The 16,804-nt window shown below is 51.7% G+C and overlaps 2 protein-coding genes across 7 annotated transcripts in view; both read left to right on the top strand.

Moving 5' to 3' along the window:
• The window catches only part of peak1 (pseudopodium-enriched atypical kinase 1), a 55,652-nt gene extending 52,556 nt beyond the window's left edge, over positions 1-3,096 (top strand). For all 3 annotated transcript variants that reach the window (XM_037452348.2, XM_062563053.1, XM_037452347.2), the window contains one exon: positions 321-3,096. In XM_037452348.2, coding sequence (XP_037308245.2) covers positions 321-1,703 — 1,383 coding nt within the window. In that variant the 3' untranslated portion in view covers positions 1,704-3,096. The remainder of the gene's footprint in view (positions 1-320) is intronic.
• Positions 3,097-5,235: 2,139 nt separating this feature from the next.
• syt12 (synaptotagmin XII) lies at positions 5,236-16,416 on the top strand. 4 transcript variants are annotated; one of them, XM_037452360.2, is made up of 8 exons: positions 5,236-5,307; positions 10,805-10,865; positions 11,442-11,635; positions 12,070-12,480; positions 14,575-14,790; positions 15,557-15,677; positions 15,787-15,920; positions 16,223-16,416. In XM_037452360.2, exons 2-8 carry the CDS (start codon positions 10,820-10,822, stop codon positions 16,394-16,396), a joined length of 1,296 nt encoding a protein of 431 aa, XP_037308257.2. In that variant the 5' UTR covers positions 5,236-5,307; positions 10,805-10,819; the 3' UTR covers positions 16,397-16,416. The 4 variants fall into 4 exon arrangements, with proteins under 4 accessions (XP_037308257.2, XP_037308256.2, XP_037308255.2 ...); XM_037452359.2 differs by having other exon boundaries at positions 5,254-5,569; XM_037452358.2 differs by lacking the exon at positions 5,236-5,307 and having other exon boundaries at positions 9,928-10,865.
• The last annotated feature ends 388 nt before the right edge of the window (positions 16,417-16,804 follow it).

The raw sequence follows: 16,804 nt of genomic DNA, 5'->3' as shown, positions 1-16,804 counted from the left end.
CGTGGGCCTCACAAGGCAATTACTGTTGATTTCATCAAAAATCTGTAGCGGTCTCTGGGCGGATAAAAGCGCTTCAACCTTCATCTTTCAGAAGTTGATGTCATTTTGAGCACGTTATAGGAGAAGTCTGTCCTTATTCTTCTCTGCTTTGGTCTCCTCAAACACCAATAATATCCACCTTTTTAATTCTTTTTACAATCCTATCCCTATCCAGCTAACCTTTAAACATGGGTGTGCACACCTGGTGAGGCGATGTGGTTCATTAGTGCCGTTTTAGTGACTATTTTACACCAATGGAATATTCTCTTTCTTGTCTCCAGATCTGTCGCAGCAAAGTGAAGGAGACCCAGCAGCAGTTCTTCCACAGCCTGGCAGTGAGACAGAGCCTGGCCGTGCACTTCAACATCCAGCAGGACTGTGGACACTTCCTGGCCGACGTGCCCGCACGCCTGCTGCCCTGGGAGGAGGAGGAGGAAGGCGAGGGGGAGGAAGAGGATGCCGACGGGCCAAAGGAGAAAGAGATTGACACCGCAACCAAGGAGGCGGGCTCCCGTGCGGCCAGCGGCAAATCGGATGAAGCCTCGTCGGCCGGTCACGTGAACACCGCCGGCCGCTTGAGGAGCCGAGTGGTGGTCATCACCCGCGAGGTGCCCTTCCAGACGGTGGCGGACTTCGTCCGGGACGGCGCGGCGCGCCACGCTAACAACCCGGAGCTGTACGAGCGGCAGGTCTGCCTCCTGCTGCTGCAGCTCTGCTCGGGCCTGGAGCACATGAAACCGTACCACGTGACCCACTGTGACCTGCGCCTGGAGAACCTGCTGCTGGTCCACTGCCAACCTGGCAACCCGTGGAACCTGGACGCCCGCGAGCCCAACAACAACAACAGCAGCAGCAGCAGCGGCGGAGGCGGCTCCAGTGCGACCTCCGCCGCCGCCGCCACCTGCCCCGCCCGCCTCATCATCAGCAACTTCTCGCAAGCCAAACAGAAGAGCAGTCTGATGGCGGCCGACCCCGGGACGCTGCGCGACCAGTCCCGCCTGGCGCCCGAGATTGTCACGGCGACGCAGTACCGCAAGTGCGACGAGTTCCAGACGGGGATCCTCATCTACGAGATGCTGCACCGGCCCAACCCCTTCGAGGAGACGCCGGAGCTGAAGGAGCGGGAGTACACGTGGGCGGACCTGCCGGCGCTGCCCGTCCGGTCGCTGTACTCTCAGGGCCTGCAGCAGCTCGCCAGGCTGCTGCTCACCGTCAACCCCTCCGAGCGCATCCGCATGTCCGAGGGCCGCGCCTGCCTGCAGTGCCTGCTCTGGGGCCCCCGGGAGGACCTGTTCCAGGCGCTGGGCCCCATGTCGGGGGCCACGACCAGCCAGCGCGAGGCCACCCTCCAGAACTGGCTGGACCTGAAGCGGACGCTGATGATGATCAAGTTCGCGGAGCGCTCGCTGGACGCGGCCTGCGGCGTGAGCCTGGAGGACTGGCTGTGCTGCCAGTACCTGGCGTTTGCCACCACGGACACTCTGAGCCGGGTGGTGCACATCCTGCAGCAGCCACAGCCGGCCTCCCAGAGCCAGAACCAGAACCAGAACGAGAGCCAGAGTCAGAGCCAGAACCAGCCGGCCCACGCATCACCGAGCAAAACTCAAACACACCAAACGCACCAAACACACGCCCTCCACCTGACTGAGTCACAGCCGCTCTGAGTTCCCTCCGGCTATCTGTTACTATGGAAACAGATCCAACCCCCCCCCCCCCCCCCCCCACCCACCCACCCACCTCTCACCCCCCCTGTGTGGTCCATCTGCTGACACTAATGTGTGATGTAAGCTAATAGTGAGCTTTGTTATTGCAGCAGCCACAGGGCTTCACCCAGAACGATCCATACAGAGCGAGGCTGGAGATTCATTGTTCACTTCATCTGTTTTTTAGATGTTAAATATCAAAGCGATTTAACATGTTCATGATTTTTGGGTTGGGGGGGGGTTGCGGAATTTGCAAGCTACAAATTAGATACCGTTGCATGGTAGCTGTCTCTGGGGTTTACTTGAGCCACTGTCCAATGGAATTGGTCTTGGATTATTATTTTAGTGTAAAAAATTCAAAATAAAAGGATGTTTTAGAAAGAAATGGAGATTTAACTACCGAGTGAGAAAGTGTGTCCAAACTCCTGTAAAGATAAAGATGTGTGAAAATGAAGGGAGATCATTAATGAAGGCAATGGGAGAGAAAAAGAAAGTTCGAAAGAAACTATCCATACATTGAGATAATAAGTGAGATATAAAAATGTGTGTGTACATATATATATATTTTAAACGTGAAATATGTTTGACCACTGAAACTAAAGATCTGCCACAAAGTTTCCACTTTTCTTTTCTTTTTTTTTACCAGAATTGTGTACTATAGTTTATTACAGAATGCAGTCAGACATGGTTACAAGAACTACATGACAGCTGAGACTCTGTGAAATGAGTCTTTTATGGTTTGAAATTCAAAAGCCCTCAAGTTGACCCCTTTTCCAGATGTTTTAGACGCTTTTGAAGTTGAACACCTGCCCTGGATGTTGGTTTCTGGAGGGAGAATGTGCAATGAATGTTGCTTGTTGCATCCCGTCGTATTTACTACGCCGCTCTTCCGTTGTTGTTTTTTTGTGGCACATAAACTGATTCTCATCGGCTCGGTGGACCTTCAGGGACCGCACGGAGGTTCCTCCTCGTCCATCGAGCCAGAGGAGCCGGAGGGGCCGGAGGGGCCGGAGGAGCCGGAGGATTCTGTTTGTTTCACGCAGCGGTTGGAATGTAAAAGTTTGCCTGGACTGAAACCCGAACAGTCGTGCGCTTCTGAGACGCGCTCATCGTCCAGCTGAACCACTCGGCCCCAACGTGTAAAAACCCCTCGGGGGGCCACTGGGGCTCCTCCGTGTCATCGAGCCCCCCCCCCCCCCCCCCCCCCGTTTCCCCGGGACGCGGGGTCCACTGTCACTGAGGAGCAGCTGGACGTGTGAAGGCTTGACAGACGCCTTCCTGCTGACTCTGCACAAGGAGCCTCTGCATTCTCAAGTGCACGTTCTGTTTGAGGAGGCGGAGGAGGAGGAGGGGGGGGGGGGGGGGGGGATACTGTGATCCATTTTGCTGCAGACGTACAGTAAGACTGAACGGAGTGAAAACAACAAAAAAGAAGAGAAGCAGGTGTGAGATGTTGCTGCATTGAAGGCGGTGTGTGCTGAGGAATGTGTGTGGACGGCACTGGGGGCTGTCCTTGGATCTGCAGATTCAAGCCTTTTTAAATACGAATATATATCTATTGTCTATTTTAATGATCTATTTTAACCCACACACTATTTTGTCGAGTACGGAGCACCTCTATTTCTGTCTTTAGAGAGTCTAAATATCATTGATACGTTTAGAAGAGCTTTAGTGGACGTTCCTAGACGCCGCTCGTTTCTGGGGAGGGTCGGGGGGGGGGGGTTTGCCGTCCTAAACAAAAGATACAGGAAAAAGATGTTATTCTTCAAGCAGCTTGCGGTTAGAATTGATGTACAGAACCATGTGCAGTATTTTTACCCCTCTCTTGTAAAGTTATCTGTCAGGGAGATGAGCCACTTTGAAGGATGACTTCTGAACGCACCATTAAAGCCAAGCTCATCAACTGTGGGGCCCCCCTCTCTCCCTTTCTCCCCCCCCCCCCCTCTCCCCCCCTCTCCCCCTCTCTCCCCCTCTCTCTCTCTGCATCAACTCCCACTGAACAGAATAAAGCAGAAGCTCTCTGAGGCTTCTATTAATATGTGTACAGTTTGTCTCATGGCCTGCCACCGTTTATTGTTGATCAAGTTATCCAACAGTAACAGAACAATAAATATATGTTTTTATACAAAAACTTTGCCATTGTGTTATTGCTGCTGACATGCGCTTGATTTACCCCCCCCCCCACCCCCAGTAGGTAATGACTTATTGACTGATTGCAAGTGATTTATAGCATTTCAGTCCTTTTATAGTCTCTTCCAAGGACTTGCGTAGATGATGAATAGTTCAGACCTTTGTTTCCAGTCGTGTTGAACCTGGATGGATGCTACGGATTTTGGCAAAATACGAAATGTCACCAGATAATGAGCGTTTAATTATTTACAGTGACTATACTAAAACTGGAAACATTAATCTTCTCTGAGGTCCGGAACCACAAAAGAAACCTGCGATCAGGAGTGTTTGAGGGGGATCTAGTTTCGTACGTTTCTGTTGGGTCTCGAAGCAACATTTCTTCACTGCAGATTATTGACCGGTTAAATCCAGAGGCAAACTAAAACCTGTGTCTACGTAAAACATATTATTGACCTTTGAATACAAACCTTGGCTTCAAATAACATCCCGCATCACTACAGCAGCTCCACCACCAGGTGGAGTCATTCAGAAGGAAAAAGAAGACCCAGAATGCACCATTCTCCTGCGGTTATGAGCCGACTGTTTCATTGGTGTTGTGTGGATAAATGAACCCGTGCGTTGGCACAGATGATGCGTTCACACACCGCGCTCGGATCAAAGTGTGCGTGCTTTGGGCCGTGCGGTGTTCTGGTGCCAGTAATCATTACGCCCATCAGTCAGGATCCGGCTCCACTGGGGTATTTACCTGTAGCCTGATGCTTAATCAATAAAAGAGTTGGATGAGGTCACTGCAGGCCAGGCAAGGCCGGGGAAGGGGGGAGGGGGGGGGGGCTGTAGAAGAGCAGGTAACAATAATAAATCTATTATATTATTATAAGAAATAGTATAGATGCCAGACAGCTTAAAACGTCACATGATGTGTTGACACACTTTGGGAGGACCGTATGTTCAGGTGGAGGAGACGAGAGTCCAAACGGGCCGGTAAACACGGTTCTGTGACCCCGCTGTGAATCATCCCGCCGACCCGGCTGGTGAAGAGTTTATTTCTGACCAATCATCCGTTGGAGTGGTTTAAGTTTGAGGAGGGACGACGAAGAAGGAAAAAGTTTCGCAACCACCCGTTGCGAAACGCCGGAATGCGTGCGTCCGTCCGACCGTGCGCGCGCCGTGCACGCGCCAGGTATTCTCCCGAGCCCCCCCGCGGAGCATCGGAGGAGGAGGAGGCGGTGGTCGTATTGCTGGCAAGTTGCGCTGCAGGGGGTGGGACTCTCGTCTCTCTGCAGTCGGTCGGTGGTGGGGGGGTTGGTAGGGGGAGACGGGTGGGGGAGACGGGGGGGGGGAGCTGCGGCTCGTGCAGCAGAGAGATGCCTCTAGCAGCAGCTTTCCAGACTCCAGCGAGCGGCAGCGCAGGCAGCCGATCCCCTCCGAGTGGAAGGTAAATCCTCGTCGCCTTCCTCCTCCTCCTCCTCATCATCATCGTCATCATTTGCTCATCTTCCTCCTCCTGGCGGCTGGATGCGCTGAAACGCCGTTTCCCCTCCCCGGGACACGTACACCGGACCGGCCCCGGTGCCTTTGGATGGAGAGAGGCGCCTGAAGAAGGGAGAGCGGTGGAGTTGCTCTACCCCCCCCCCCTCCTCCTCCTCCTCCTCCTCCTCCTGCTCCTTCCTCCCTATTGCACCAAAAGAAAACTCCGGGTAAGAAATGCGTGCTCGCACTGGTCGTGTCCGCTGTGCACGAACCACGGCGGGACTCGCGTGTCTGGTTGTTGTTGTTATTGTTGTTGTTATTGTTGTTGTCTTCGTTGACGCACACGATGCTCGTTTCTGAGCGTCGGGCTTTAGCTGCGCGCTGTGTGGCGGCTTCGGGCTTCCATGTCCACCCGAACATGGACGCGCACGGGCCGGCTCGGAGGAACGAGAAGTGATGCTTCGTCCGGCATCAGTCTGCTCCACTCCGGCTGAAACCTGTGGGCCTCGAACAAGTTCACATCTGGAGCAGTCGGCTTCGGGCTTTTTGAGGGCTGCTGTTCATCTGTAGAGTTGCAATTGAATTACATGTCAAACCGGGTCAGAGGGGCCGGCCCTGTGAGTCAGGTCGGATTCCCAAACATCACATTTCTATTATTTTGCTTTTTACGCCCCTGCAAATGGGGGGGGGGGGGGGCAGATAATTAGATTAAGATTTTGTGACGTTCCCTCAGAAAACCTATTTACTCAAATCGATTACATTTAAAACACAGACTATAACAGAATTATCAGCTCTGATCCCAGTGCAGCTGATCCAGCTACTTAGCAGATAAAAGATTATGGACTAACGATTCATTTTTTGGGGGGCAAAAATAGATGAAATAAACCTTGGATCACAAACCCTCAGCATTTGAACCGACTTATTAAGACAGATCACTATTTGTCACGGTTGCAGCTCGCCACCTGTTACTAAGGGGACACAGACGGCGCTTTGCTTTTCAAGTGGTCCCACTGGTCACAGGGTTTGGAATCAGTGTCTCTCTGGGAGAATGAAGATGTCACATTGTGTTGTTCCCATAAAAGGAGGCGGAGAAGATCGGCTGGAATTATCAGAAGGTTTGCTGGTCTTTAAGGCTCGCACATGTGATTGGGTTGCTTGAAAACTAAAGTTGACAGATATATATATATATATATGTGTGTGTGTGTGTGTTCTGGGCTTCTTTTTGCAGAGTGTCCCGTTTATACCAGGAAAGCTTTTCGCTTGAATTAACGGTTCAGAGACGTGTGGGAGTCAACGTTCTGCCTCTGCAAGCTGTGATTTATAATGATGAAGCACATTCAGAAGCCAAAAGAAGAACGTAGACTTAAAAAAAAAAAAGAAAAAGAAAGAAGAACCATCCAGCTCGGCTTTTGACATTCCGAATCTCTCACCCGGAAGTTTTTTTATTTTAACGTGACCCCCAACGCTCAAATAGCTCTCTGACCTTTCAAGCTTGTTCCCGGCAGCTTTCTAATGATGCCGGATGCCTGTGTGCGTGGCTTGGCAGTAGAGGTAGAACAGCGTGTGTGTGTGTGTGTGTGTGTGTGTGTGTGTGTGTGTGTGTGTGTGTGTGTGTGTGAGAGAGAGAGTCGCTGGGACTTTCTCCTCCTCCTCCTCCTCGGGTCGGCCTGAAATACGACCTGCTCACAATTCAATTCCTCCAACAGCACTCGCAATCATCTCAGCCATTCGTTTAACGCCGACTCTCGCTCTCTGTCGTGGGCTTTCCCTGCCCCCCACACACACACACACACACACACACACACACACACACACACACACACACACACACCCGACAGCACCTTCCTCACCCCTCGAAAGTAAAGTGTCCTTGAGGTGAGAGCAGTTAGATTCGACACCGATGCATCGCAGCATCAGTGTTTCCCCCGAGTGGGCCTCGGCTTGGTGGGGGGGCCCGCGTGTGGTCCGAGCGGCTCGCTGCCGCCCGGCGCCGCCACCCAGAAAACCCAGCCAAAAAACACCAGAATCCCCAGACCAATCACATTTGTGGAGGTGGAGGTGGAGGCTCCAAGAGGAGAAGCATTAGGCAGGGTTGTTTATGTTGGTTTTCTCTAAGGGGGGGGGGACATGTCTTTACTCGTTCGTTTCACCCCTACGTGGCACAGAGGGTCAAAGTGGGTCATGTGCCCAGCTGGAGAGGTTCCTGGAGGGGGGAACACACTGAAGGTTTTTAAGCAGCTTCTCCAGCTTCTGGTGGTGGTGGTGGTGGTGGTGGGGGGAGGGGGGGGGGGGGGTCGTTGATGCTTTTACCGCCTGACCACGTCTGTCCCAGGCATCGCGTTTTGATCCGGTTTTGATACCTGTTTGGAGCGGGATCCGAATCAAATGTCACTTTGGTTCCAATGGTTCCGTCCCGTCTGTGATTTGTGGGCATATTTAACCCCCCCCCCCACAAAACGGAGAGTGGAAGCATTAAAACCTGCGTTACTGCCCAAATACCTTTGGATGTGACTGCAGCTGCTTAATACCTAATCAATACAGCTGTGGCTTGGCTTCAAATCAGCCCTCGTGCCCCCACTTTGGGAGAATCTAAGCGTCCTCCCACCGTCACATGACTCAGAGTCAATGAGGCTTAAATCGAGCCTGACAGGCAGCGTTTGTGGCGCTTGATGCTCTCCTTGTCCGGTACACGTGTGGAAATGGGAGGGAGACACTCTAGTTGAGGTCGGATTGGGACACGGCCGCGCGTGTGAAATCACAATCGAGCCCCCTCCTGGAAAATCACAACTGAAAGGCGCCTTTTCAGTTGATTGGTAACAGTCAAACTGTTAGTTTGATGGCTGCCACGTTGACTTCAGAGGTATTTGTGGTGTGTTGCTCCAGAGGGGATGGAGAGGGAGAGAGAGAGAGGGAGGGAGAGAGAGGGAGAGGGAGAGAGGGAGGGAGAGGGAGAGAGAGGGAGAGGGAGAGAGGGAGGGAGAGGGAGAGAGAGAGAGAGGGAGAGAGAGAGAGAGAGAGAGAGAGGGAGAGAGAGAGAGGGAGAGAGAGCCTCGTTGCATCCGCCCGTCACACTGAGTGCGGCAGCGAGGCGGTTCATTTGATTAGGAGTCGTTGGGCGAGATTAAAAGCAACGTTGATTGATGGCTGGTTGGAGGGGCGGGTGTGTGTGTGTGTGTGGGGGGGGGGGGGGGCAGCTCTCTTACCCGGCTCTTCTGAATGCTTTTTTTAACACAGACCCTCGTCTCCTCCTCCTTCAGTCGACGTTTCTCGCTGTGCACGGAACCAGATTCTCGGTTTGGTTCCAATAAACAATCAGAATTGCAAATTGAAAATGTCGTTGCTGTGTCATTTTCTGCGATGATAAAATATCCCAATTTGACAAAAACATTAAGTGAAAGAGCTTCAACCGGAAGTAGCTGCATTTAGACAGACTATTTATCCAAAACGTTTTACAAATACTCCCTTTATTCACTTCCTAACTGAGGGGAAAGCGACATTTTAGGTGACAGAAATTCCGGCCTAAACTGTTGGTGGGAAAGTGTTTGAAAGAGAAAACCTCCACAGGTTGTCAGAGACTGTTACCAGACCATTTGTTGATCCTTATTATACTATGTTTAGTTTGATTTTTATGACAGTTTATAGGAAATGAAACCCACCGTCTCGCCATCAGCCTCTTTTTTTGGTTTTATTCTTCCTCAAAAGCCTCATGACCGATCCGGAAAATTCTATTTCACAAACATGACAGGGAACGACTCGCATTAAACGCTCATCACACACGGCTGCGGCACAATTAAAACGTCCCTCGGGCGACGTTTTAATGCTGCGTGCGCCCGTTTCAGGCTTCGTGAGGGATGCGGAGTGCGAAGGAGAAGGCTCTCGATGGCGTGGGCTTGGAGGAAGACTCCTCAAGACGCTCGCCGTTCCCTTCGCGGCTGTCCGTCAGCGAGCCGTCAGCCCGGGAAGGAACGTCTCAGACCGGAAAGGCGTCTGACGGCATCGAGGGAAACGTGGACGCAGTACGACTGCTCTGCTCATTGCTGCTGTCCAATCAGAGAGCATCCTTTTCATCCGCTCATGAGGCACACCGACGATCTGCCCGTTTTCCCCCTTAACGCGACCGTCGGCTCGTCTGTTCTCCCTCCTGCGGGGCTTCTGGCCCCTCCCCATCCCACCTGAGACGCGTCTGACCCCGTCACGGGGTCGTGACGGGGTCACGACAAGCAGCGAGACGAAGTTGTCCTCCGTCGAAAGGTTAAGAGGAGGCGCCAGAGCGGCCTGGTGGTTACTTACCCAAGTCCTCTCTCTCGTTCTTTCCTCCATCGTTCCTCCTCTCCGAGGGGCGGGGGGGGGGGGGGGGGGTTGGGGTGCTCCCCACTCTGCTGGAGATTCCCATTCCTTCACTAATGGCACATGAGCATCCGTCAGCCGGCCCTGCATTGCGTCAGACACTTTAATCGGCCGTGGCAAGCAGACCGCTCAGCAGAATTGAGTCTCCAGCCTTTTCTGTATCATTAGTGTAATGCTCCCATTTCCCCCGAGTCACTGAGATATGGGGAAATTCCAGCAGGGGGGTGGAGGGGGGGGGGTTGAGGGGGAGGTGAGGCTGGGCGGAGGAAGGAGCCACACGTCATCATTTTTTTTTTGCTGTTTGCAGAGAAAGAGCAGAAAATGTGTCTCTCTTTGGTCACCCCGGCTGCTTTTTTTTTTTAAAGAAAAACAATGAAACACAAATAATAAATCTCTGACCAAATTGTCAGCGTTTGAAAGGCATTGTGGGTAACGCAGCTGGCAGGTTTCTAAAGGAACGAGGAGGTGTGGAATTTAAAATAAATACCTCTGGTACCTCAAAGTCTGTGCTGAACAAAACTCTCGACCCCTCTGAGTCACCTTGACCTCGTTTTAAATGCCTAAAGATAAACAAACCTTTATGTGCCAACTGTACGGGTCCCAATTCTGCAGAGTTTTACACCAAACCGAACACCTCCGCAGATGACGTTTCCCCCCCCACCCCCACCCCCCACCCTCTTGAAGGATTGCTCATCAGTGGGAGAAGTCTGTTTGTTGGCATGAACACCTGCAGCTCGGAGACTCTCCTTCTCTGCATGCGCGTTACTGTGAAGGAACCCGGGGGCGGCAGTGGGCCCCCCGACGGTACACCCACGGAACACCTCGCCCCCGCGGCGCCGACCCAGTTGACTTAGCCGCGTCTCCCTCTGATTCACGACCAGGCCGAAGGATTAACAGGGACGACGAGCCTTCAAAAGTCTTAATCGCTGTTTAAGCTTATTGAATTATACTCAGGCTAAACGTTGTTAATTCCCCCCCCCCCCCCTCCCGCTGAGTATTCAATGCATTATAGATGAGAAATAACCCAAATATTGTTCTGGATGAGGAGCCCAAGTGACATTTAAACTGAACTCCATTGTGTAGCTCTCCTCTGTTGGATGTTTCCCCCTCTGCAGGCTGGCTGCAGCACCATGTCCTCGGCGCTGAGTGAGGACGTATCGGGCTACCGTCTGAGTGGTGAGTGCCACCGTTCCTGCATTTATTTCCTTTCGGTGGGTTTAATGGGTGCGAACGTATCCGTGCTGCTGTAAACGTATTTGAGTGTAGATTTCAGAGGATGAGAAATGAGACCGTTTGGATTTCTGTCGCGTTTGTGTTTCTTCTGGTCACGTGATGTCACTTTCGTGCTCGGCTTTCCCTTACGACTCGTCCGGCCTCGTCTTCGGCTGACGGCCATCAATGTTGCAACACATTTTGACTTCCCCTGTAATTGGCTTATCTGTTGCTTTAAAAAAAAAAAAAAAAAACAGAAGTGATGAACCTGTCAAAGTCCCCCATGAAGGAATTCATCATGAGATCTCGGGCTCACGGGCTCATAATCCCGCTCTAAAAAGGTGCTTTTTTTTTAACAGCAGCATCTCAAACTATTATTTCACTTACATAAAACTTTCCACATCTTGAAAGTCATCTTGAAACAGGCTGCTCGTGCTCCGTGATTGTGAGCTTGTTAAGACGCTTAAAATGTAATCAAACAGATGTTGAGGTGGAACTACGCGTCGCTCGAAGCGCTTGTTTTGTCTGCCTGTGTCCCAGTGGTGCGTAACCCACCCGGCTGGGAGGTGGGCATCTACCTGGTGGGCTTCTTCGTGCTGCTGTGCGTCGCCGGGATCAACATCTGGAAGTTGTGGAAATCCGGGACATTCCCCGCGCCGTCCCCCTTCCCCAACTTTGACTATCGGTATCTGCAAGAAAAATATGGAACCTCGTTCTCAGAAGTCAGACAAAAGGTACCTCGACACGCTACTCACAATATAAATATATATATATATATATATATATATATATCCCTAAAAGACAGGAAGGGGAGAGGCTAGTCCCCCAATCCCTTCATCTTGATCATTGGACAAGTTCTTGTTGTTTCCAGATCTCACCCGCTGCTTAGGCGAGTACGGTTTGATTGGCAGCTATAAGAACTATAAGAGGAGAGCGTGGACAACCTGCTCCAAATGGTTATGGGTTGGTCCTTGGCTTACGCTCCACTCGTCCACAAAGTGTCATGAAATCCACTAGCAACTACCTGAGGGTGCGGAGCATCGAGCTGTTAAAGTTCCCCCTCGATAGTTGGTGGGGACCAAAAACGGAGTTCAAAGGAGTAACATGACTTCAATGGAATGCTGATGAATCTGTGTGACTGACGTCGTCGTTTAACTCCTCGCCGCAGCGGGTGGCCGCCAACAACCACCGGCGGACCTCCACCACCTCCAGCCGCAAGCCCAGCCTGGCCCTGGGCGACACCCCGGACTGCCTGCGCGACCTGGGCCACCTGGAGCTGATGAGCCGGGAGCTGGACCCGACCGGCGCGGCCCAGCTCAACCGCTCCGTCTCCACCGACTCGCTCAGCTCCATCTCCTCCATCGCCAACAACTTCGGCCACGACTTCACGGTGGGCCAGCTGGAGGTGACGCTGGAGTTCGAGCCGCCCAGGCATCCGGGCCAGGGCCAGGGCCCGGGGCTGCTCCACATCGCCCTGCACCAGGGCAAAGACCTGCTGGAGAGGGAGGAGGGAGACTTCCCCGGCTGCTTCGTGCGAGTCTCCCTGGGGCCCGACGAGATCAGCGTGGGAGTCACCAGGGTGAGGAAGCTTCTGTCTTCTGCTGCTTGCACCACAATGTTCGGCTGAAAAAAGGAAAACAAGCGGAGTCGCCACGGCTTGGTTTTCTTTGGCCTTGAGCGTGAAATAGTCAACGTAAAAAAAAATGCTTTCTTTAAATGGCACTTCCAACCATCTCATGGTCTGATAATTCCATTCAAATTGTTTTTCATCACCTAAAGGGACCCTGCAGTGTTTTAACAGTACACACATGCATATCAATGCAGGTTGCAAGTGCAACAGTCCAAAGCTTTACTGGGATACATGTCTGAATGCTAAATGTCAATTATGATCATACGCATTAGGCTGTTTTTTACGATGATGCGATTTGAAACGACCGTAATGTTAACTCAAAATAAAATAAATGTGGGTGAAATTTAATCACAGGGCTTAGGCCATATGAAAATGCAGAATACACCGTATTAAAGTACATATTCTATATTATAGTATTTGCATTTACTTATGTCTTATTTTAACTCAGTACATGAATTGTTCCTTTTAGAATCCTGTGCTTGCGTCTTATTATTTACCAAAAGTAAGAATAATTCAGAATGCTAATCGCAGAGAGAAATCCGTCTCCTAAAATCCACGAGTAGTTCTATTCTAAGACAACACCACGACAGGCTTGCATCCGCGGTGGAGGCCCAGCTCCTCCGTCTGCTCCACCGGCCGCTCGCCTCCTGCTCTCAGAGAGACGCTGCCAGCTGACCCCCCCCCCCCCACACACACACACACACCTGCTTCTCTAGTATGTGTCGTAGCGTTAATGCGACCCGGCTGGACTGGAAGCAGCGGCTCCCTCCTCTTCACGTGGAAGGGTGGTGAAGAAGGAAGAAATGCTGACGTTGGCTTCTCTCGCCTTAATGGTCTCTCTCCTTCCTCCTCCTCCTCCCTCTCTGTTTGCCTTTGCTTCCTCTCTCGCTGTCTCCTCTCTGTTGTCACTGTTTCTGTTTTTTTTTTGCCCATCACCCGTCCGTCACTCCCCCTTTCATTACATTCTGCACCCTGATATGTTCTTCTTCACTCCATTGATCTGCCATTTCTTGCCTTTGTTGCGCCTCTGATAATGTGCGTGCCAGACACACACACACACACACACACATTTATGTGCCTCATTTTCACCACACACATCGCCATTGTTATCTCTGCGCAATGAGCCCGGCAGTGCAGAGCGACTCGTGCTGCGCAGGTCTTTTGGAGAGATACGGCCTGCTTTGTACCTTCATGTTGGATGTAGGACTTTAGTGATGTTCATCAGCTCGATTTGATCCGGTGCCGATCCGCATTCCCCCGGGATGTGAAATGATAATTGCTTTGTTGTAATGTGACTGCTGCTGACCACTTGTTGGTATTAAAAGTAATGTCGCCGACATATTTGACCCTTGAAGAAAAACAACTGGTGCGAAAAAGGAGCTATTATTAGAGCCGCTCTCCCTTTCCCAATCAGTTGCCTGGTAACTTCCGACCGCCTTGCACACCCTCGCCTGTGTGCATGCCGGCCTGGACGCGTCACGTGGTGCGATCATGTGGTCCCCGTGGCGGCTGCTGTCCTCGCTCAGTCGCTGGCCGCGAAACAAACCGCCTTCACGTTCTGCTTTTTTTCATTGTAACTCCGGTTCTGGCCCGCCCAAGGACATAAAGATGAAAAATGAATAGCAACTCGGGATCGGAATCAACTTTGGTTTTGAAGGCCGGACGATGAAAAGCACAAAGAAACTGTTGTTTTATTTACTTATGTATTTGTTTCCACGATGACTCTGTGAATGAACTGCATGCTCTTAACTGTCCATCAGAAGAGCGTGAAGAAGATAACCTGCAGAGTCTGCTGTGTGTTTGGTTTGTTGCTGGTATTGAGCTCAGTGCAGGTGTGAGGTTCACTGTGTGTATATTTTTACTGGTCCTGCCTCTCTTTCAAAAGAATGTTGATAGTTTGCATTTGATTAAATCGGATTGGACATTAGCAAAGTGCATATTGATGCATGCATGAGGGATTTGAAACAGAACGTAAGCCAATGGATCCAAATGGACTCATACAGCTCCGGCCCAAAATAAACAAACGAATGAATCCTCCCACAGATCCAGACCAACGCTTACACCGTGCTTTTTGACGAGCACTTCTCCATCCCCATGGACGCGGCCCTGCTGGAGGAGTACAGCCTGCGCTGCGCAGCTTTCGGCATCGACGCCGACGAGAGAAACATCAGCGCTGGGGTCGCAGACCTCAAGCTGTCAGACCTGGACCTGACGATCCGCCCGTTCAACGCCTGGCTCTACCTCCAGGACGTCAACAAGGTCGGTTATGATCCAGTCAGGTTCTACGGGGCACAATTCAATGCCATGCGATGAAGTGCCAAAAAGAGACTGAAAAGTGTGCCCTCGGTAGAGTGTAGATCTCCTCCAGGTGTCTACAAAGACCACAGCGGAGGTGTGTGATCAAATAAATGCGACCTACAGTGTCTCGCCCCCCCCCCCCGGGCTGAACACTAATGAAATTCAACCGGAAAAAAAGCATGCGGCGGTGCATGCAGCTGAAAGTAGTTGCAGACATGCAGCTGATCAGGGTACCACAGACCTGCTGGAGACTATGACGTGCGAGTCAATGATGGAAATGTAGGCGCGTTTGCAGCGCTGTCTGAGAGCCTCTGCTGGACAGTCGGCAGAACTACACGTCATATATTGAAAAATGTGGATTACTTTATATACAACGGGGAATTACTGGAATTATGATTTTGCACCCTTACCGGTGAAAATAATCAATCGATACGATGACCACAAACCACAGTGAATGACTCTTTCTCACAGTGTTTACACCAGAAACAGCATCCATGGCCGTAGAGCCTCAAGTGTCCCAATAGAATGAAGTCAAGTTAATCAATACTTACAAATGAATGCTGAAATAAAACGTGTATATCTGACTGAGTCTGATCCCCAGTAGCTGCACAAGCCAGACTCCTGCTCAGCGGCTGCTTCGCTGTTGAAGAGGTCGTGCTCCATTGGGTCGACCGGACCGGCACATTCGTGACTCTCTGTGTGTGTGTGTGTGTGTGTGAATCCGCAGGCTGTGGATGCGGTCGGGGAGATCCTGCTGTCGCTCAGCTATCTGCCGACAGCGGAGCGCCTCACGGTTGTTGTGGCCAAGTGCAAGAACCTGGTGTGGACCAACAGCAAGAACACTGCAGGTCGGGAACCCTTCTTTATTTTACTAAACCTTCATTCAAAGCACCGCTTAAGTTCTGAAAGTGAGATTCAAACGCGGTTGTGATGTCATTCGCTGGCTGTCGTTGTCAGATCCTTTCGTCAAAGTGTATCTACTGCAAGACGGCCGGAAGATCAGCAAGAAGAAGACTTCCACCAAGCGGGACGACACCAACCCCATCTTCAACGAAGCCATGATCTTCTCCGTGCCGTCCCTCGTCCTGCAGGTGACACGTTGGAACGGGGCGACAAAGATTAAAAAAAAGGACACTTTTATTCCACATGGGGTTCATGGGGTCAAGGAAAAAGATAAGATAGAAATGAGATAGCAGTAGCTGAATATTAAACCGGGGCTGGTGATAGTAGTTATTTGATTATAACAGCAGAAAATCACTCGAAAACACAAATTTAAACCTCACAAGAAAAGTCAAGGGACCCAAGTCTTCACGGTTTGTCCTCTGAGGTCAATCAAGTGGTTGTTAAAACATCCCCTCTGGCTCGTGTAACCACGTTGTGTCCACGCTTGCAGGAACTCTCGCTGCGGGTGACGGTGGCGGAGGCCACGGACGACGGCCGGGGCGAGAACCTGGGTCACGTGATCATCGGCCCCGAGGCCAGCGGCATGGGGATCACCCACTGGAACCAGATGCTGGCCACTCTGAGGAAGCCCGTGTCCATGTGGCACCCCATACGCAGGATCTAGCGCCCTCCCCCCCACCCCCCCCCCCCCTCCGGCTCTCCTCTCTCTGTACCGACATGTTTGGAGGGGGGGGGGGGGGGGGGAAACTTGCATAGTCACGTTCCCTCCACCTGCACCTCCGCCCCTCGTTCCGGTGCCACGCTCGCCACCTGTTTTAGGGAGATAAGAGCTGTCGGCACCACGCTACGTGGGGGGGGGGGGGGGGGGGGGCGTGTGTCGATCTGCTGGAGAATAACACATTGGAGTAAACACCTTATCTTCATGTGGGAAGGGGGGGGGATCCGTAAAGCCTGTGTTTGACTCTGAACGCGATGTTTTTATTGACCCGTTGATCAATTATACACTTGGATCTTGTCGTGTTTGGCTTTAGCTCGGGTTGCATCACGAGGGAGGATTGGAGCAGCGCACATC

Source organism: Pungitius pungitius, chromosome 6 (assembly GCF_949316345.1).
Source record: "Pungitius pungitius chromosome 6, fPunPun2.1, whole genome shotgun sequence".
NCBI lineage: Eukaryota > Metazoa > Chordata > Actinopteri > Perciformes > Gasterosteidae > Pungitius > Pungitius pungitius.
This window is presented reverse-complemented; position numbering and strand designations above follow the sequence as displayed.

What these genes read in the sequence shown, in the direction of transcription:
- syt12 (XM_037452358.2), top strand. Translation starts at nt 10,787, where the DNA reads ATGTTTCCCCCTCTGCAGGCTGGCTGCAGCACCATGTCCTCGGCGCTG. An exon ending in ATCGGGCTACCGTCTGAGTG is followed by an intron (nt 10,866 to 11,441) that starts GTGAGTGCCACC and finishes CCTGTGTCCCAG; the next exon opens with TGGTGCGTAACCCACCCGGC. An exon ending in TCTCAGAAGTCAGACAAAAG is followed by an intron (nt 11,636 to 12,069) that starts GTACCTCGACAC and finishes TCCTCGCCGCAG; the next exon opens with CGGGTGGCCGCCAACAACCA.